The following is a 21,445-nucleotide window of genomic DNA, read 5'->3' on the forward strand; positions in this document are numbered from 1 at the left end:
AGAGTCACGGAGGTGCTTTCCTCCCCTCCCTGTCTGGGCTCCCGTTTTTTTTTGCCTGGAAACTATCTTCTGAAGTAGGACTCATGGAGAGAACTAATTAGTCCAGAGCGGTTCTTAAACTTGATGTGCATTAGCATCACCTGGAGGCCTTGTTCAGATTGCTGCCCCTTTCTGAGAGCGGCCAATTTCACTGTCTGAAGCTGGGCCTGGGAATGTGCATTCTAACAGGTTCATGCATGATGCTGATGCTGCTGGTCTGGGGGATGCACTTTGAGAACCACTAGCTTGGAGGCTTGAGTCCAGCTCCAGGAAGAAGTCTCTCTTGGCAGTTACAGAGGTGTCCTCTAAGATGCTGAGGAATTTTACCAAGCCCTTTGCCTACCTCCACCCCCTAACTGATGTGTACCTTTCTTTTTTTTTTTCAACAGGATGTATGTGAAAAGGAAAGTGGAGACTTTTTACCCTTCCTGTGGTTACTGGGCAATTAAACTGCAGTCAAGAGCACTAAGGTTATTCCAAGTGTCATGTGCTGGCCTCCAACACACCCTGGCACATAGGAAAAGCTATGCAGCGATGTCCTTTTCTGTAGTGGGCTGGAAAGGAGGTGAACTATGGGAGCAAAAGAAGTCCAGCCTGAGACCCCAGATGAAAGAAAAGGCACCAGCTGAGGAACACTTACAACTACCCCCCCAGGCCCCTCATCCTGCTTCCCCTCCTCCTACCCCCAGGCTTCCTGGACTTTTTCTCCCTCATCTTTGCTGGAAACCATTATCCTGTCCAGCAGGTGATATGTGGCTGAGATGAACAGTCTAGATTCCACTAGCAAAAGGCAGAGATGTTCTTGACAGCTCTGAACAAACACCCCCAGGAACCAATAGTATTTGGTGGCTTGGTTCCTTTTGCAGTCATATTAAATTATTCAATTTCATATTAAATTATTCAATTTCAGATATCTATGGGTCTGATAATCATTTCTAGCTGGTCTGGGGGCCTAACCTGATTTCTAAAGGAAAATACATTCCAGGTTGCAAACAACCCACAGAGTTTCACAATATGAATTCCTTATAACTGGTGGCTACCTATGCCTAAAAAGAATAGATTTTCTTCCTGTGCATGTTTTGCTAACCCCACTTCCAATAAGTGACATGAAATAAATTAGGGATTTGTAGTATTTTGTGTTACCATAACCAGAGAACAGTTCTAAATCCACAGTATGAAACTGACACTGTTCACTAGTATAGAGATCCTATCTACCAAAGGAAAACGTGCTGCTTCCTCTGGCTAAGATACAATATCTTTAGTCTACTAATTTAGCAGAAAAACATCTATAGCACTTGACTTGTGCTGCTTAAGTTCTACCTAACATCTGCAATACATCTTATTTTTTGGATACCAGTGCACTATTTTGAATAAGAATAGCAGTACACTTCATAGTGAATTCCATACAAGTCATATAATCAGTAATATTTGACAAATTACAGTAGGGTCTATTATAGTCAGTTAACAACCAACTAAACTTACAAAGAAAGGTTGAAAAATGTGAATAACAGACATCAACAATAATGTGCTTCCTCTAAATAAATATATCTTAAATAACAAATTTCTTATATTGACACACAAAATCCAGAGATCCAAAGAATATCACTACACATCCCAGAATTAATAATTTTCTGAATTCACTTTGTGAATATAAAATGAACTGAGTAATGAAGAAAATAGAAAGATGCATAGTAGTATAGCTTGCAAACTAAATCATGTATTTTTTTTTTTTTTTTAATGTAGGGTCATCCCATTCTCTGACTATTTCATTACTTGGTGAAATAGAAATGCTCAGTTTCTAGCATTGCTCATGTTAACATGGAAACCACTTCTGAAAAGGACAAGATGGCTGTGGACTTACTAGGTTAAGGTACTGGGATCTGGGTCAGGCAATCAAATCCAGTTGCCTGAACTCTGACTCCATATGGATGTCATTCTGTAGTATTACATTAAAAGCTGTGATGGTGTAAAGCAGGAAATAACCTTTCATTCTCCTCCTAGAGGATTGTGACAGGTGCTTTGATGCCTGCCTTATCTACAGACATTAGTTTGTTAAAAAAAAAAAAAAGTGGGGGGGGGACAGTTCCCTGTGACTGACTCTCAGTGACAGCAAAGCCCTTTGGGGAGTCAGGGTGGAAGGAACAGAAGCCAGAGCTAAGTGCCTGGAAACTCTGCCAACCATCTGTGGTTAGATTCTACTTATCTCCAGATAAGAAATCTGTGCTCGGTGAACTTACATGTTTAGAAAATGCAACCAGAATACATATAGATAAGGCATAAGCCCTGTTTCAAGAGACCAGCTCACAGAGCATGCACATTTCTTACCATTCGTAAGACAGGGACATGCCAATCACAAGTGATGGGATGGCCCAGCTTTGGGGGTTGCTATCTGGGTGTCCTTTGTGTCCCCCATTCCTGTTCCAGCTACCTTGTCACAAACTCTCTCATTTCATCTCTTCATAGTTTCTTTCCGCTCCCTTTAGGAGAAGGACTGAGTAAGAGTTTGGGGCAACTCTGTGCTGCACAAACCACGCTGAGATGAACAGTAATGAGAAGAAGCGAGATAGTGCGGACACTGAGGCCCTCGTCTTCCCTGTAGGGAAAAGGAAGGTACACAGTGATTTCACCAAAGGTTCTTCACAAAGACTCTCTGAAAGCTTATTTTCAAGACTGGATGGAAAGTTAATGGAGAAGAAAGAGAAATGAGGCTTATTTGAGGTACAAAAAATCTTGTATTTGTAATAACCTAGATTTATTATATAAAACAAGTCTATTAAAGACTCTCCTAAAGTACCCAATATAAAATAGGAATTACTTACCTTAGATCGTCCTTAGTTAGGGACACATTATTCTCTATGACAAAAAGCTGGTGGATATGACTAAATAAATGCTGCTGGGCTTATAAATTCAATAAAACATTTCCCTCACTTCAATGATACAGGTGTAGAGTTAAAGGCTATCTACATCAGAGGAGTATTTTCTTAGACATCTTGAACAATCTTTTTTATGGCAGGTGCCAGGGGTCTCCCCTAGTAGAAGCTCACTTAGCCTGGAGGAACTCTGACCTAAGATTCTAAAAAAAAAAAAAAAAACAAAAAAAAAAAACTTCATTTGCAAGATTAGATAAATGTGTAGTTTAATATATTTATGAAGGTATCATTCCAACCCCTTTCTATCTGAGGACACTCACAAAGGAATATCTTTCATGGGAGCAGTATGTTGTACCTGCTAGGCAGCTGGACGGTCCTGATCTGAGCTGCCTCAAACAATGGGCATGCTCAGATTAGGCAATGGCACGTACCCTATGACTCCCATATGATTAACTTGGTGTGCTATGTCAACCAAAATAGGCAAATTATTTATGAAAACCTTTTTTTTCCTATAAAGCAAAATAAATATATACAATTCAAGATTCTTTTCTAAAAAGATCCAGATAGTGTGAGCTGAACATCAGTAGGAAAATTATCTCAGAACCTGGATATGTAATAAGTCAACACGATTGATGATCATGTTTTCAAAGTTCTAAGAGACTACAAAGCCACAAAACAGAGTTAGGAGAATGGAAAATAATTGACTTGAAAAGTACTTTATAATATAAGTGCATGAAATTTGGGGGTAGGGGGGAAGGTCCACCATTCCTAAAGAGATCCCAAATGTTGGAGGGGCACGAACTGTTACAGAAACAGGTCTCCAATTTGCAACCAAAGGGCTGTTCCATTTTAAGTATCTTGTACTTTTCTGTTGTTTCTGTGAACTTGCAAAAGAAGTGATGAGGAGTTGCTGATGTGTGGAGACTTGATGAGCAGCAGACCGGAATGCTTTCTTTTCCGGCTGGTCTCAGTGGCCTTCGTCACTACCAGATGAGCAGGCCCAGTCATAGATGACCAAGGGGATGCTGATCAAGGAGAACAGTACCCCCAGGCCCAAAAAGAGAGCCGCCTGGAGCAATAAAAAGACATGGATTATTTTCAATGCCATTGACCTTTTCCATATGCACCTGGGAAAAAAATAGAATTTTTTTCCCCTCTCCCTTTGTGTCCCCTTATAGTTGGAGTTTGTTACAACCATTACTGAATGGTGAGACTCTACAATTGTGTGAATCTGATTCTGCAAGAATGGGAAAATAAGAAAAATAAGCTAAGCACAGCCGTCCTCTACATTCTGTTCTTTAACTTCATGGTCACCTCAAATGTATCCAGTCTACAAATGACTGGGTATCCTTAGAGCTTTTTTCTCAAAGTAAGATTATAACTTAAAAAGAAAAAAAATCCAGGTCATTGTGGTACTTGTTACCTACCAACCTAAATTATCACTGGCAGGCAGACCTTTCTGTTTGAAAAAATGGAACAAATATGAGCAAAAGCAAAGTAGATTTGATCAAGTGAGATCAGAAACAAGTGTCAAAAACTAAGTTACTTGGAGGGTTGATGAAGGCCACAGGTGGACAGGTTACTAAGTTCAGCATCTGGAGAACTGGTGATTATAAGTTGTTTGGCCTTGAGAAAAATAAGTGAGTTTTGCAGGGGAAGATGAAGCCATATGAGAGCCAAGGGCTAGCCTGGGAACTTGGGGGTAGAAGAGGTAAGGGAAGGAGATGAGGCAAATGGTGGAGCTGACCCATCTAACTCCCAGTAGTCCCTACACGGAGCCCTTGCCTAATGCTATTTGGTAGATGCAGTTTTATCATGGGAGTGTGAATGGAAAGGCCCAGAGAATTTACAGACAACAGGCCTTCATCATTTGCACCAATTTCATCTTAGGATATTTCATGATGGTGCCACAGTGAATTCTCCTTCCTCTCTGTCCTTGGGAAGATCCTATAGGTAAAGGCCTAGAAGGATTTGGAGTTTATGGCTTCAGGGATAAACTAGATGCTCTATCAGCATCAATGATGTTTCTAAATGCATAGGGATGGTCCCTCCTGCCTCTGGGTCTGTTGACTCAGGTAACATGTGCAATTACAGTGCTTACACTATCTGGGAGGGCAGCTGAGAAGCCTTCTTCGAGGCCAAGCAAAATGGTGCTCCAGAAGGGACTCATGTAGCAGCCACTTCACCCCTGCTTCCCTCACTGTCTCCAAGTGCACCACCTTCAAGATGCCCTTGAACTTCACCAGACCTGGAAACAAGAATCCCAATATAGAAAGGTAGTTTTTGAATCCAGGTCTGCTTGCTCCAAAGCATTTCTGTTAAGTCATAAAAAGGCTCTTTAAACTAATTCAGACATTTCATTTAAGGCACTGCCTATGCCCTGGGTTGTAGGAAGGAGTTAGTTATGTGACTAGAAATCATGCAGAAACAGAAGACTGCATCCAATTTTTGAGTCCCTCCACTTCATATCTCGCTAAAGAGAGGCATCACACCCTATGGAGTCACAGGAGTAGAAACATCCATCTCCTGGCTAGCTGGATTAGAGTAAAAGCTAATGCACAATAAGAGTAAAAAATGGAAAAGATATTTTGAGGGAATGGAGAAGATATGATTTGAAATTTTACATATCCCCAAGGGGAAAACTATAGGGCTAATGCCTCCCTTCAAGGCTACTAAAAGTAGTTTAAGATGGTAGAGAGATGAACTATTTATTTGCCAAATTCAAACGGAAAGCTAATCAGAAAATTAGAGTGGTTGGCAAGAGACATACCCAGATTCTTTGAGTGCCTTTATCTCCATCCTGGTTTGTGATTTTTAAATAAAGAGATGAAGGAAGAATGAAAATAAGCATATTAGCAGACGTAACTCCTGCAAAGAAAAAAAAAGAAGACAGCTTAGGATTGTTCTTATGCAATTTTAACTTTAAACAGCTGCAGTATGTTGTGGAATGATAGGTGGAAAGTCATAAAGCCATACCTACGACTCCAAAAATATCCTTCATGGAGGGTATGAAGATCACCAGCAAGTTGATGATAACCAAGAGTATGAAGGTAACCAAGACATGACGACATAAATTAAACTTTGTTTTCTTAGCCAGTTCAAATAAAGATGAACGAACCTGTAGGACAAGAAAGTAAGGATTCTGTAAAGGCCTAAGCAGAACACTAAACTTCACATTTCTCAGTAGAAATAACTGATTTATTGCTGCACAGGAATCTGTGGAATGTTTCACAATGCCTTGTGAATTTTGAGATAGCTTAACAGTTTTGGACGTATGGGGCTTGACTTCAACTGCCAAGTATTTGCATATATGAACAGTAAGAGTTTTCTTTTGGGGTGGGTAATTTCTTTGCTTTAACTAAGATTTGAGTGTTCTCTTCTGGTCTTTCTACATCCTCTCATCATGTATGCCTGACATTCAACCATTCCACCTACAGAGGGCTGGGGTTGTAGCTCAGTGGCAGAGCGCTTGCCTAGCATGTGTGAGGCACTGGGTTCGATCCTCAGCACCACATAAAACTAAATAATGAAGATATTGTGTCTATCTACCACTAAAAGAAAAAAAAAAGAAAGAAAAAAAAGATTCCGTCTACAGAGGGTACACTAGCTCACAGATCCCACTTACTGTCCCAAGAGCACGGAGCCTCTCAGGCTCTTTCAATGACTAGGGAAGTCACCTAGGCAGGCTTTTTCTAGAACAGGGTTCTGAAGGCAAAAAAGAAAGGCAAGACCCCAGCTTTTTTCAGATGACACTGAGGCCTTTTACTCACTGTGAAAAATAACACCGGCACGGTGAGGATGACAGCAACGATGACAGCTAGCCGCACTGTCAGGATGAGAATGTCATCTTTGCTCTGGTACTTGTGAAGGAGGTCTGAATGCACATTGTCTACAGGGAGGGAAAAGCAAGAGGGTTTTAGAAGGAGACAAAGGGTTGTGCCGAATGAGTTCTTGTGAACTGCCAAGAATTTGTAAACCAAAGGGTAAAGAAATATCTGTTAAAACCATTTATAAAGTTGAAAAAAAAAAACCACCCTTATGTGAGAGAGACATGCTCCAGCGTTCATGTGTACCTTTAGCTGAAAAGAATGCAAAGCAATCACTAGAAGAAGGTGCATAGAGCAGGGCTGCTTCACTGAAACTAATTAACCTGCATGGCTGAGGCACAAGCCCCTCCAAATCTACAGACTCCCCTGACTGAGAGCTCCTCTCCCAGCTACAAGGACTAGCTGCAGTCTTCCTAGGGGGCTGCAGACCACGAGAGCTTTTTACCTTCACACTCCACTCTTACAACTCAACCTCCAGCGGCCAAGCAGCAGAGGTACCAATCTAACCTCACCACCCTCACGACCTGGGAAAGAATGCTTCTCTTCCACGAATGTTTTTCTTGTTAAGAAGGGGGCGAAAATAAAAAAAAAAAAAAGCATACAGTTGATGTACTACTTTGAATTTCTCTCAGCTCCAAATTCCAGAAAGTGTTATTTCAAAGACTACCAATGCTGGGAAAGCAGTCAAAGAACAGCATGGAAATGCTTATTCTTTTGATAAGAAATCGTTTCCCCTCATGTCTCCTTTCAAAAGCTTCTCAGTGTACCGATCTCAAGGTTCTGGGCCTGAAGTTCAAATTCTAACCTGTACCATTGAGCTTGTCTCAGTTTCTGGAAAAGGACCAAAGGTTATTTAAAAAAACAAAAAACAAAAACTCATTAGTTCTCATTTTCTTGATTCAGAATTCATAATCACTTAAAAATAGCTCATCTTTTTTCTTTCTTCTAAGAGTATAAAAGGCTTCAATATTCTATTATATGTTAAAAAATGGATTTACAAAGAAAAATCATAGCTTGAAGAAGGTAACAGTGAAACTGTTCAATTAACATTACTTCTCCCTCTCTCCCTCCCTCCACCCACCCTAGTCCTATGACTCTGTGGGAACTGCAGAAACACCATTTTTATGCAAAATTAAATGTACTAGTTTTGAAGTCGTAGATAATGCTATTCTCTATTGCTTGTGAAATGGTAATAATACAACTGTATAATCAGAGTAGCCTTTCTCTCCAAGCTAAATTAATCTTTAAATGTGTTTAAATTTTAAGGCAATTTTTTATGGAAAAAAAATTTCCTAAAGAAATATCACTTAATAGAGATAATTGTGAAAATATGCCACTGAAACATGATGAACAAAGATGCAGGATAATTTGAGTAGGAGAGATTAAGTAGCAAAAGCAGGTAAACTATTCAGAAGGATCAATACAAGTTACAAATAAAACCTTGCCTTCTTTTTCAGATTTCATTTCATTTAACTTTCTATGTCTTTTCAAGGCCCCAACTTCCGGTAAACAGTGTTTTATTTTTAATTAATGTAGAGTGTCATGAGTGTGGCACTCTCCTTTTCCTCACTTCCAGCATCTGTCTCTGTCTTTTCTATTAATGGAGTCTGACCCAATTTTCAGTGTCAATTAGGAAAGTCTTCTGTGATGTAGTTTCAAACTTTCCTAAGACGGCATGCTTCTAAAATGCAATTTCTTATACTCTGGTTTCTCTTCAGATCGTATAAATCTTTCGCCTTTTACTAAAATGCAATTTCTTTTAAGGACACTATGAGAAGAAAACAACTACAGAATATTGTTTTAGTGATGATCCTGTTTTGCAATCTACATAAACATGTAAAAGAAACCATCACCATTTTATGTGAAAACAGTAAAACCAATGAAAAGCTAACTTGGCTGCCCTGTTTTGTCTCCATGTCATTTTGTTATTGATTTTAACTAATTTATTTGTACATACCTGTAAGTATGCATCGACAGAGATTACTTACCATAGAATGTCAAGTAGCCAAAAATGGCAGTCAAGAAGTACATAACAAACATGGCGAAAAAGGAGATATTTGAAACCATCTGCATTTTTTTCTGTGATCGACTAAAAACAAAGATAAATGAATTTGAAAAATTAAAAAATTGTATTACTGAACTGAAGTGTGGGGGCTAACACTGAGGAACATACTAATTAACTTTCCTTTCATCAAGTTGGGGCAGATCTGGTCAGCTAGAAACCCCCAGCAATTATGCCAGTTTAAAATAACTTCCTTTAATACAAATGGATGTTGTGAGGGAGTGATCCATGAACTACACTCCCTTGAGTGTTCTTCCCCATGCTTTTAAAAGAATATCAAGTTCTCATCTGAAGGCAGACAGTACTTTTTAATATTTGGGTTTATTATCTCCACACTGACTAGGCAAAGGAAAAAAAAAAAAAAAGGCAGAAAAAATTCAAGTGCTCTTTCTCCCAGCTGCAGAGATCAGTGACAGAGCTAGAACTTGGCCTCAGGAGTTGTGTCTTGAAGGGTGCTGTGTGGGCTCTGGTTGGCCCATCAGTACCCCAAGGGATGCACCTGGAAGTCTGTGTATCTCCAGAGCAGGAGGTACTCAAGAGATTGCACCGGCGATGAGGGTGAGCTCTCTCTCAGGTCCAGTCTACTCTGGGGTTGGAATGACCCTTTTAAGTTTTTTAAACTGCTCAAATAATTAATCTACAAGACTGTATTCCATAACAGACCACAGATAGTCATAACATTTAGTTGTGTCCTAATACAGAATCTGGGATGTCATGAGAGCGTGGAAAATGAGGAAAACGAGCAGTACATACTTGAGAAAATGATAAACTAAAAGCAGACCATTAAATTGAAAAGATGACAAAGACATATTTAAATTCTCTAAATGTAGGATCACGAATTTATATGCAGATTTTAAGTAAAAGGAAACATTTCAAAATTTGGCCATTTATCAATTAAATATGAAAGGGGAAGAATTGAGAGAGAAGTCAATGCTAAATGACATGGATATTTTCGTCCAAAAATGGAGATGAATAACTGTATTGTATATCTTTTCTGAACCTAAGACTATTCCTTGATGACTATTTTTATATAGAATAATCTGATAACAGGAGGCTAAAAAGAGAACATCAGAGGAGATTTATAAGCTGGTCTTTACTCTTCTCTAAAAGGACAATCAAAAATAAATCCATAGAATCATCTTAATAATTTCAAACAACAATATTATTCTTCTGGGCTGGGGCTATAGCTCAGTGGTAGAGCGCTTGCCTAACGTGTCAGGCACTGGGTTTGATCCTCAGCACCACAGAAAAATAAATAAGTAACTAAAGATATTGTGTCCATAAAAATAATATATTATTCTTTCTAGTTTGTGGCCTTAATATTAATTTCCTATTGCCTGATTTACCAGCCTTTTCTACCCCAACCATCAGGGGAATCAAAGACAGTGCATTTAGCAGTTTCCAGATCAGTCTGAAGATTATCATTACTTGAAAACTAAGCACAAGAGACAAAAAGCAACACAAGTACTTGAACTCTGCTAAGTTAATACAATATTTGAAAAAACAAATTAACTAAAAATCCCACAGGATTGGCCACTTTCTATATTTATGGCCAAAGAATACTGCAGATTTCTGGATTTTTAAATACAGTACTTAAGAATGGCAAATGTCAGTCAATGTTGAAACTGGGTGATGAATTTGTGGTGGTTCATTATATAAGATTCTATTTATTTATTTATTTTTAAGTTGTTGATAGACCTTTATTTTATTTATTTATATGTGGTGCTGAGAATTGAACCCCACTGAGCCCCAGCCCCAGCCCATAAGATTTTATTTTAATACAGAACTTGTCCACTAATGAGGGGGCATAAAATGATTAAGATATAAAAATTAAATCTCTTACTCTTTAAGCTCACTGTAGATTGGCAGGACTGATGGGTGGCAGACAAATGCAAATGCAATGGTTGGTAAAGCATACACGGTCTATTTGAAAGAAAAAGAAATAAACATTAAGAAAAAGACATCTTTACCATAAAAATTATACAGCTCACTCGAGTGTTTCCAGAGCTGTTTTTATCTGACAGCTCTTCAGAATCTCTGGATTATTTGGTAATTAGGAAAGTTTTGATCTCTAAAACAGGAGCAGCTTTTCTCAGAGGGCTTATCTAGCTCTAGCCATTAGGCATTTGTCACATAACGGCTTTAGGGCTTTAGATCTGGCCCGCCTACAGGGTGTGGCATTAGTCAGTTACATGGCAATTTTCCTACATCACACTCTCACTGGATCCCCACACCAGCCCTGAGCAGCAGAGAGGCCATTGCTGTTCTTGGAATCCCTCGGACAGGTTAGGTGATGTGCTTTAGGACTTCCACCTCTGTTTGACCGCTCTTTGGCTAGGTCAGGTGCATCAAAGAGTACTTAAAAGATAGCATCTAAAAAGAAAGCTAGTTCCATAGTTCACTATTTTGTATCCTTAAAGTGTGTGAGAGAGAGACCTATTTATTCTCTTAGATAAGATTTTTTTTAACTCTCAAACTCAATATAATTTGTTATAGAAAAGGAAATTGATAGAGAAGGGAAGAAAAGTTAGCATATCTCCTGTTCTTACTTTGTTGAAGTTCTATAGGAGACCTGGTCCACAAAACCCTGGGAGATACAGAAAAGGATTCTCATTTTGACACAAGGGATATGACTTGCCTAAGGACTGAAATCCAAGCCTGACGGACCACATAGTCCATGGTTCCCCATAATATCAACCCTATTTTACACTATAAACCATTTTTTACATGCCAATTTGTGGTGGTAGGTCTATATTTCAACTGTACAAACTGAACAGATTTGAGGTATTCCTTCTGTTACCATCATATAAACGCAGTAGGCTAAGGATATCATATTTTGCTTTTAAAGCATCGCCCTGTACTCTACCTAAGAGAAAAGCTGAGATAATTACCCAGAAAGAAATTTTCATAGTGAACGCTCATGGCTTGTCTTAAGCAGATAAGAAGTAAGGGGAAATATATTTCCATACATCTCAAAGGTCTCTGAATGGACTGTGGAATACCAAAGCTATGACCCCATGTGTTCTTACAAGAACTAATATACTCAAAACAGTGTAATTTTACAAGTATGAGAAATATATTGGCCTTAATCAATATGTTCTTGTTTATGTTTAAAGGATAAGGAAACTTACCTTGGAATTGAAAGTCACATATTTTGGCGTACACATGTCAGCATTTGTTGAATTAGCATTTGCTGTTGAATTTAGCTCTCGAATACCACAGGGAATTTGAAATTTCTTGTAGATAACCTAGTATTAAAAAAACACCAGAGAAACTATATAGATTTTACTAAAGCCAAACAATGAATAATTGTTACATGGCATTGTACTATGTCAAAATCAAACCATTTCAATCAGCACTTACCACTATTAGGAAAAAGACCATACAGCTCAAGGAAAATCCACTAGTATACCCAAGATATCCTTTAAAAAGTAAAAAAATAAATTGCTATTATTATTTCATCAATCATTTCATTTCTTTCAATTCATTATTTGAAGCCTAGCTTGGAACGCCAATAATATGCACACATGCCCATGTGAATACAAGATTTATTATTTGACAGTGCTACTTCATTTGGCAAAAAAAAATTAGGGCTTTGAATAAAAGCATTATATTAGGTGTTTTGATTTCAGTGCTCCCTGGCACACTAGAGAACACAGATTCCCAGAATTCAGGGGAAAGGAGCCTCCCAATTTTGGCCCTAGGCCTGTGTGCTGATGTTCTCTAAGGCAGTCCTACAGGCAAATCCATTTACTCCTCAATCCTTTGTAGCTCTTCATCGTGCATTTACTGTGTGCACACTGAGTGTCAATTATAACAATTCTTCCCCCAGATGACAGGCACAAGATGTGAATTTCTAGGGATAAATGGCATATCTGAGGAGCTTTACTTGTTCCCCTTAGAATCCAACTGGGATTCTAAGAACTCCATCTGCCTCTCTGCACAGCCTCTAGGAAGGTGAAGTAAGTGGGCTCCTGGGAACTGCATTCTTCTCATCCCTGAGAAAGGGCCCTTCTCTGGCATCATAGAAAAGCCTATACCAACCCAGAAAGTAGAAAATTAAGTACTTAAAAGAAAACAAGTCTATTTAATAAACTTCATAGAAGCTATAGAAGTGTGACTTTTCTTTTTTTTAACAGGAAGAAAAAACTGGTTCATAATTATTTTTGGAAGAACATCAATCCAAAATTTTGCCTTGAATTAGCCCGTATTTTAAGGAAATGCCTCTTAGAGGTTTTTGACTACACAGCAACCTGGCCTCATTACTCAATGTATGAAATTCCCTTAACAGCAAGCATACTTGTCTCCAACTCACAAGCATAGAAACAAATGTCAAAACCAAATGGATGTGACTTGCAGATCATCTGTCATTTTTGACTTTAAACTTTTTCACTCTCCTTTCAGCAAGGGAAATCACTGATATTGGCTAGACTCGAAATTTAAGAGTGATTCATAACACTTTGGGGTATAAGCACAAGCAACTTTCTGTCTTGATATTAAATATGAAAATCTGTCTAAATAATCAGAGTATTTATGACCTCATAGGAAGAGAATTCCATTTTCAGGACTTGCCTTAGGGCAGCCTGTATATTGTATTATCATCCCCAAAACCTTCCCTTTGCCCACCCAGCTTAGTAGAGGAACTGCTAAGTCACATACTGATGTGTTTTCCTCACACATTAACACTGGGCCTGATTAATACTTGCAATTTATGATTCACTTAATTGTGACCCTGCAAGTGGAAGTACAAGGCAATGTTGTTCATTTTTATGAGGCTTCTAAATCGTGTGGGCACTGTAGAGATTATGGGCAAGATAAGGGCAAGATAAAGACAAAGGCAAGATCTTTCCTTACCTAAATTCTTCAAGAGACACAGAGGGAGAATTATGCCAAAGGTAACCATCACCACCAGAACTCGGCCGTCCACATACCAGGCTCTGAAAGGCAGGTAAGCAGCTAGGTTCTATGTTTTGTTTAGAAAGTGACATCCCTGCCCCAGGTAAAATTTCATGATATATTGTAATTCATGTTTATTACTAATTTTACCATTGATATTTTTAATCATTATTCAGGTTTTATCCAAACACTTTAACCCAACCATTACTCCTTTACTACTGCCTCACTCCCAGGTAATGAAAGAAGGGGAATGAGCTTTGTCTTTCATTGGCTAAATGTGGCATTCCTCTGAATTATTTATGTAGTTTCAAAGCTGAATGCATACATTGCATTCTGTCAGATTACAACTTGTCCTATCAATTATTAAAGAGAAAGTTCCTTTTTGTTTTGCTTGGCTGGTATCAGTGAGAATCGAGTCACCACAGGTAGGCAGTTCTCTCTCGCTGATCCCTTGGATTTGACCTTGAATCCTGAGGATAGAGCACTAGGAACTCTGGCTCCTACAATTCTCCAAAGGAAAACAGAAACTAAGACCAATAAGAACTATTAAACAAGAAAGAGTCAAAACATAACTCCTATGCCAAAAGTGGCTGGTAACATTTTCCAGGGTTAGCAACATCTTTAATGAGGTTCGTTCATATAAATTTTGCTCCCCAAATACTATAAGCCTTTAAGTAAGAGGCTAGGGTCTTATTTTTTGTATTTTTTCATGTTTTACTTCTGTGTAAAAATATTCTATATCTGTTCTATTTCACAGAAACATGATATAGATTTCAGGCTCTTGGGAAAATGCAGTATCAATTGTTTGCAGCATAACAGATGATTCTACCTTTAAACATTCATATTCAAATGGCTCTCTCTGCTTCCTTCACTTATATATCCCCAAAGAAATTTATTGTTGAATAAAGGGGAAAAAAAAAAAAACAGCCTAGGAAAAACTCTGTTTCTGCAATTTTCATAAAACAAAAGCTTTGGTTAGCCTGCATTTAAGTTAAAAACATTTTAGTTTTATTACACACACACACACACACACACACACGGTCTATAACTTACGAAAATGCCTCTTCCTTTCCCATTAGAAATTTTATGGCAGAGGGTAGTTCATTTTTTACTATGAAGAGGTAGCTCAGCATTGCTGGAGGAAAATGAGAACATTTTTAGAAAGATAATACCAAGGATCATATTGCAAGCTATCTAGAAGACTACCAGCCTGTTCTTAGACTAACCTTCAATAAGACACAAAGGTAGCTTTAGCAGCCCTAGCGGGATATTTGTCTTTAAGTAAGAATGGCTATCTCTGCCTTACATTCCATGTGTGATAACTGCTTGAATTGTGTAGACACCCCACTACCAGAATTAGAAAAGGCAATAAGTCACATACTTTCTGTATGGAAAGTATGTTCTCTTTACCTCCAGTGTTCTGTAGAGAGGTGGCTCCAAAGATGACCAGCTTCCCTGTGGTGCCAAAGACTTGTTCTCCCAGCTTTTCATAAACCATGCAGCCTATTTAAGAGTCAAAATTAAGGACACAATCCTGTTGACCATTCCTCAAATTATTTTGTGTCTTTCTCAAACTCAGACAAATAGCAGCCACCTTGGCTGTGCAAGGGTTAATGCATTACATTGATAAAATAACATCTTGACATTTTTAAAGGTCAGACATGATCACCATTTCTCCTTTTTCAAGCTGGCTACAGTAGCATTATAATTAAACTCTAGATCATATGGCTTATTTTAAAATATCTCTACCTTATTGGAGGGCAATTCCCACTTTCATATTTTTCTCAGGTTTGGTATGTACTACTGAAGAATTGATTAAAAAAAGATCCAGGTGTTTGAGACAAAAAGATTCCTTTATGATTAACTACCTGAACAGATCAGGCTAACAATTATCTTCATAACATTCCATCAATCCCTCTTGTCCTAAATATAATGATAGGCTTCTAGTAGTAATCACATAAGAATTCTGATCATTCATAAAATTTAGTTCAAAGAAAGCTGCAGACAAATCTGAGCCAAGACTAATCTGGCTGTAGCAAAATTCTAAAGTGATCAAAAAGCTCATATCAGTAGATACTAAAATTGTTATCCATTCATTAAAAACAACAACAACAAAAACTGCCTGAGTAGGGCGGCACACACATGTAATCTCAGAGACTCAGAAAGCTGAGGCAACATCAAGGGCAGCCTGGGCAACTTACAAGACCCTGTCTCAAAACAAAAAAATAAGAGCTGTGTGTATGGCTCAGTTGGTAGAGTATTTGCCTAGCATGTGGGTGGTTCTGGGTTCAATCCCCAGTACCCCCAAAAGAAAAAAAAAAACAGAACAACAACAAAAAACAAAACACAACAACCTGTTACATTTCTTTATGACAGCTCAAAAAAGCAATATGGATCAGGCTATAATTAAACCTTTATTTAATCTCTCATAAGACTGGTGTTTAAACTAGACAATGGGTAGATCCTAAAATTATTACAAAATGTTCCAGTCATCCGTATACAATAATAGCTGGCCAATGTGGTTTTAGCTAATGTAAAAGTCAAAGTATTACAAACATAATCCAGTGTCCCAGGAATAGAAAATAAACACTTCAGGTATTACACTGCCCAGAGAACTTGAAGTCCTTGGTAGCTGGCTCCCTCCCACACTGCCTCAGGAGTAACATTTTCTCCTTGGAATATGTACCAAAGAGGATAAAAGGTCTATTTACTTTTTAAAACCTTGGAGGTTATGATATAAAACATGCAATCTTTGTTCAGGATTTATGAAGGCCTAAGGGAAAACAGAAGCCTTGAAAATGAAGTCATCTTAAAGTAGAAAAACAGATGCAACTGAGGGTTCACTTTAAATGACAATGCTATTTGCTCATTGCTCATGACAATTTAAACTTGAGTGCCTGTTTCTCTAGGCAAATAACACAATAAGTCTTCCAGTTACTGTAGGTCAAAGTAGTCTTTCTTTTTAATAATCAAATTGCTGAACAAAGAGAGCATCATTTGTTCACAATTCACCAGGAACATTATTCACCCCAGCCTTAACAAAATTAGACTTTTTCTCAGCTTACCTGTTTCCTTGGAACAGATCAATAGAAGGTTTATTGAATAGATGGACAGCAATGTTACTGAAGTCAAAAGTATCCTGAGGCAAAGAATATAAATGTTGTAATAACTAGAAAACAGCATATTCTGATCTTGCATTCTAGAAGGGCAAAGGTTTATTTATATGGTTAACACTATTTGTTAATAGTATCCAAAATGTGGAAACTGTTAGTCACCCTGCTTTAGAAACCTCAATAAAAATGTCCTACCAAATAAAGAAGTGCTCATTAGAATCTGAGTAAGTCTACCAGTTCAAGTTCTTTATGTAATTCGAAGCCTAAACAGCTCTCTGGGAACATTTCAGTTGAGATGACTGTAAGACCACATTGTGAAACAACACATTTTTAGTCTAGGGTATGGATAGTCTCTCTTTACATCTGGGTAAGAAAGTGGTTTGGGGGTGGGGAGTGAAAGAAAAAGCTTGCAGGGAGTGACCTTCCAAGAGAGACCACGTGACTCTGGGCAACTTGCTTCCCTGCTTCCATCTGTGGATTGAAGACACAAACCAAATGATGTGACCTTTCCCTCTATGGCTATTTTCAAATCTAAACATTGTACCACTTATCTAATTCCCTTGTTTTTTGCACCCGGTTCCTCTGAGATGTATACCCACCTCTTCCAGTGAGGAGATTCTGACAATCAAGCATAATGAAAAGGCTTTTTTCAATGATGAACTCATGTTTTTGTTTTAGTACATCTGGCTCATTATGAAACCCTTCTCAAGAAAATTTACAGTTAAAATGATGTGGGAGATTACATAGATTATTTCTGAATCCTTTGGTTAAAACTGACATGATACTAAGAATAAAACTCATTTATTAAAAAGAGGGGGAAAAAATTCCATTCCCCAAGTGAAACCACTCACTCTCTAATGTAGGGAAATATAGACCTAGAACAATAAATTACTGCAATTGATTCCATGTTTGAGTAAATAAAGGCAAGTGCTGTTGAGAGGCACTTGGCACAACATGCTGTTCTTGGCAGGGCTCCTACTCCTGATCCTCCCCCACTGCACACCTGTTGAACTCCAGGGGCTCTTGGCCCAGCTCAGAGGCCATCTCATAGGGCCATTCCTTTGCTCTGGGTGGAATGACTGTTCCTTAGTCTCTAGTCCTATAGCATTTTGCTTCTTCTGCATGCAAAATGCTGTGGAGGAAAACAGGAAGTACAGAATGGTCACCAGCTAAACAGATGGACTGACAGAAATTGGTCAGAAAACAAAAGAGAGTCAGAGCACTTGGGAGGGAAAATAGAAAACCCAACACTTTGGGTATAGGCCAAAATGTCCTGCCAATAAAGGGGAATTTAGATTATAATTATGCTGATTGAGGAGATACCTTCAGATGCATATTTGTTTAGCTTGATGGAGGAGATTAAGATGGTAAGTGATTAAGGGGGGTGACTAAGATGGTAAGTCCCTCACAATCTTTGCTGGTTAAAGGACATGAAACATTGAGAGCAAGTGTTTATTGATCAACCCAGTAGCTTTGACATATGTAATGAAACATGATTTGATATGCTCTGTGTGAGAAAAAGATACAGGATCAAACTGTAGCTTGATTTTTTTTTCCCCTATAAGATAAATAATATTTATGTTAAAAAAGTAAACTTTGGGTGCCATCTTAGGATTTTGTCATGTGCTCTTCTGGGGTGATCATGTGCCCTAATCGGACTCTGCTGGGGCCTGATAAGAACAGTATAGGAGGTATTACTACAGACCCAAGGCTGTGGTATGACCTTGCAGAAAGATGGGCCTAGCAGGAAGTATTAATTACTTAGCATCTATATAATGATTTACCAAAGGCCCTAAACTTGGAAGAAACTAAATACTTAATAGCAAAAGAAATATTCTATGAAAACATTTGCAGTGTTCTTTTCGCTAATAGCCCCTGGAACCACATGGTTGCCTCTTCATGCATTCTGTAAGTTGAATCTCTTAGTGGATGAGGCTCATCAGTGGGCCTCTGGCCCTTGTCAAAGAACTGAAGAATTCCTTCATAAAATCCTGTTACACCTTTTCCTTTATCAGATGGGATAAGTGTTGATCAGAGAAGATTCGAGTAGGATGATTCCCGATTTTGTTCCCCACTTTAAAACACAGCAGGATGAAGCGCTCCCACAGTGACGGAAACAGTTCTGCTCCCATGTTTAAAGGACAGAACACTGCACCCCCCAGGAAAGGACACACAGCGAGGGTCCCAGAGCCTCTGCATTTGACCATTCAATCTATGAAGACTCTCTTTCATCCCTCACAGAATATGAATCTTTCCTTCCATGACTGAAAACTAACATAAAACAAAACTTTTTCCCCCCTTGTCAGGCCACTAAAAAGCAAACTGTGTATGTAAAATTCTAATAATTCTTCTGGGATACCAGAAACTAGCATTAGTAAGATTAAAATTTAGAAAAGGACACCTCTTCATTTAGATTCTTAGAAATAAGCAGTATGTTGTCTAATTGACTCTAACAGATCCCAAGAAAACCAAGTCAGAGATGATTTGAAACACAGAGATCATGACATCTAAAGGAAAACACTGAGAGGAACAATGGGAGAGACCATGAAGGCTTATTTAAACACTAGTGTTGAGTAGCACGATGCCCCTATTTGTCTAAACAGGTATTTGAACACATAATTATGGCTTCCTGGAAGAGAAACACTAGCTGGTCTTCTTGAGTTAACAAAGGGGAACACGAGTAATTCCTTTTTTCATATTTTCTGGATTATCATTTAAGCCTCCACACTGTTAACCATTGGCCAAAAGTTTTAATACGGCTGGCACAAACACTGGTGGCTGGAAAAGGCATTTTTACATGGTACTTGGGGTTTTGAGGTGTTGATATTTCACACTTGTGTCTGGCCTTGACCAGAGGGGATCTAGAGCATGTAACTACATGGGCCGTGGGCAAGGGGCGGTGGGAAGGTCAGAACTGTGAAGAATGTGATCAGGAAATTCTGTCTCCTGAGAGGATTGCTAGGGAACTCTAGAGGATTTCTAGACTTGAATCAGGGACAGACCTTCCCAGACTACCCCAGTCCAGCTCTTTACCCAGTACAAGAAACTGCCACACTCCATGCAAACATACAGGTACCAGATCTGCAAAATATCTTCTGAGAGGGGACCCATTAGGCAACTTGTTCTGTTTTTGGATAGTTCTGTGCTTTGGAACTGAGGCTGAGCTGAAATCACTGCTGCTATTCTACCTTTGGTCCTCACTTTACTCTCAAGATCTGTTTGAATCTACCTGAAATCTAACCCTTCTTCTACCTAACAATCCCTCTGAAGGTGATTGGACACTTTGACTTAAACACCTCCAGACTTTTCAACAGTTCATCTTGTGAGAAAGGGTTCAGATGATTTTCTCTTCCAAGGCCGGTGTGCTGAGACAAGCACAACACTACAACTTCAGTTTCTGTCCAGATAGTGCAAAGCATGACGGGATTTTCGGTTCTCTTGAGTTGGACATCATATTTCTTTTAAGGCAAACTATTTTGGGATTCATTTTTATGGCAGTCATATCACACTTCTCATTCTTTTTGAGCTCTGGTATAAAATGCTCCTAGGCCAAGTCTGCCTGATTCTAGCCTATCCTATCTACTTTTTTTAAGTGTAAAATTCTACATTTATTTTTATTACATTTTATCTCTCAAGTCTTGTGCTATCTTTTAAAATTGTTCTTCTTCTTCTTCTTCTTTTTTTTTTTTTTTTTTTTGGTTCTACCCATCTCAGCAGCTTCAGTGTACCTTCATGAAGCCTCTGATCCTGACTGAATAGAACAAGACAATCTGCAAATGACTCACTGTCTAGCTGACTGCTCAAGCCAGAAGCCTGGAAGTCATTCTTGATTTCTTACCTGTTCTCTCATTCTTCATACCCAATTAACAAGCAAAGCTCTTATCATTTCTACCTCCAGAATATATCCCAAATACATAAGCTGCTTTCCCTATCTCCACTGACATCAGTCCAAGGAGCTATCATCTTTAATTTCTGATAACTTTCACCCATTTCCCTTTTTGTACCTCCTTAGATCTATCCTTCATCCAGTAGCCAGAATCATTTTTTATTTTATTGCTTTTTTGTGTCTCCATCACCAGATTATAGGACAGGTCATGGTGACTGAATTCACCTACTTACCTGTTTACACTCAACACCAAACACACAAACAATAGACTCTTAGCTAAGAATCAGTGAACTTACAAATATTAGGATCTCGTTTGCAAGTTAGGTGAGTCTATATCAATACCTTGGTAAAAAATCAAGACTTATTTATAATAGTCCCTGTGACCTACTAGTTTATCCGGATGTTGAAAGATGATGCTAGGCTGAATTAGAAGGTGCTCATCTGTAATCCCATCTAATTGGGGGAGTAGGGAACTGAGACAGGAGGGTCACAAGTTCAAGTCCAGTTTTGACAACTTAGTGAGACACTGTATCAAAATTTAAAAAAAAATTAAAGGGCTAGAGATATAGCTCAGTGGTAGAGCATCCCTGGGTTCAATCCTGAGTATCAAAAAAGAAAACGTTAATTTAATGCCATTTAGGGAAGTTCTAGGTCTCTTTGGAGCAATATTTTCTGTGTTAACTGCACATAAACAAGCCATTTAGTAATTTGCTATATAACATTGCTTGGAGTCCCACTTTTTGCCACTTTTG

At 38.5% G+C, this 21,445-nt stretch overlaps 1 protein-coding gene across 3 annotated transcripts in view; it reads right to left on the minus strand.

Annotated features, from left to right (window-relative positions):
* Positions 1–719: 719 nt before the first annotated feature.
* The window catches only part of Slc38a1 (solute carrier family 38 member 1), a 62,148-nt gene continuing 41,422 nt past the window's right edge, over positions 720–21,445 (minus strand). For 2 of the 3 annotated variants that reach the window (XM_076854354.1, XM_076854353.1), the window contains 12 exons: positions 16,760–16,833; positions 15,105–15,197; positions 14,748–14,829; positions 13,653–13,735; positions 12,162–12,220; positions 11,930–12,046; positions 10,642–10,721; positions 8,725–8,825; positions 6,680–6,798; positions 5,886–6,027; positions 5,680–5,777; positions 720–3,978 (listed from right to left, as the gene is read on the minus strand). In XM_076854354.1, the coding sequence (XP_076710469.1) occupies positions 3,877–3,978; positions 5,680–5,777; positions 5,886–6,027; positions 6,680–6,798; positions 8,725–8,825; positions 10,642–10,721; positions 11,930–12,046; positions 12,162–12,220; positions 13,653–13,735; positions 14,748–14,829; positions 15,105–15,197; positions 16,760–16,833 (1,150 nt within the window). In that variant the 3' untranslated portion in view covers positions 720–3,876. Of the gene's footprint in view, positions 3,979–4,996; positions 5,158–5,679; positions 5,778–5,885; positions 6,028–6,679; positions 6,799–8,724; positions 8,826–10,641; positions 10,722–11,929; positions 12,047–12,161; positions 12,221–13,652; positions 13,736–14,747; positions 14,830–15,104; positions 15,198–16,759; positions 16,834–21,445 lie in introns of those variants that run through there. The other variant, XM_076854355.1, reaches the window with a different exon arrangement.

This window comes from Callospermophilus lateralis, chromosome 4 (genome assembly GCF_048772815.1).
Source record: "Callospermophilus lateralis isolate mCalLat2 chromosome 4, mCalLat2.hap1, whole genome shotgun sequence".
Lineage (NCBI taxonomy): Eukaryota > Metazoa > Chordata > Mammalia > Rodentia > Sciuridae > Callospermophilus > Callospermophilus lateralis.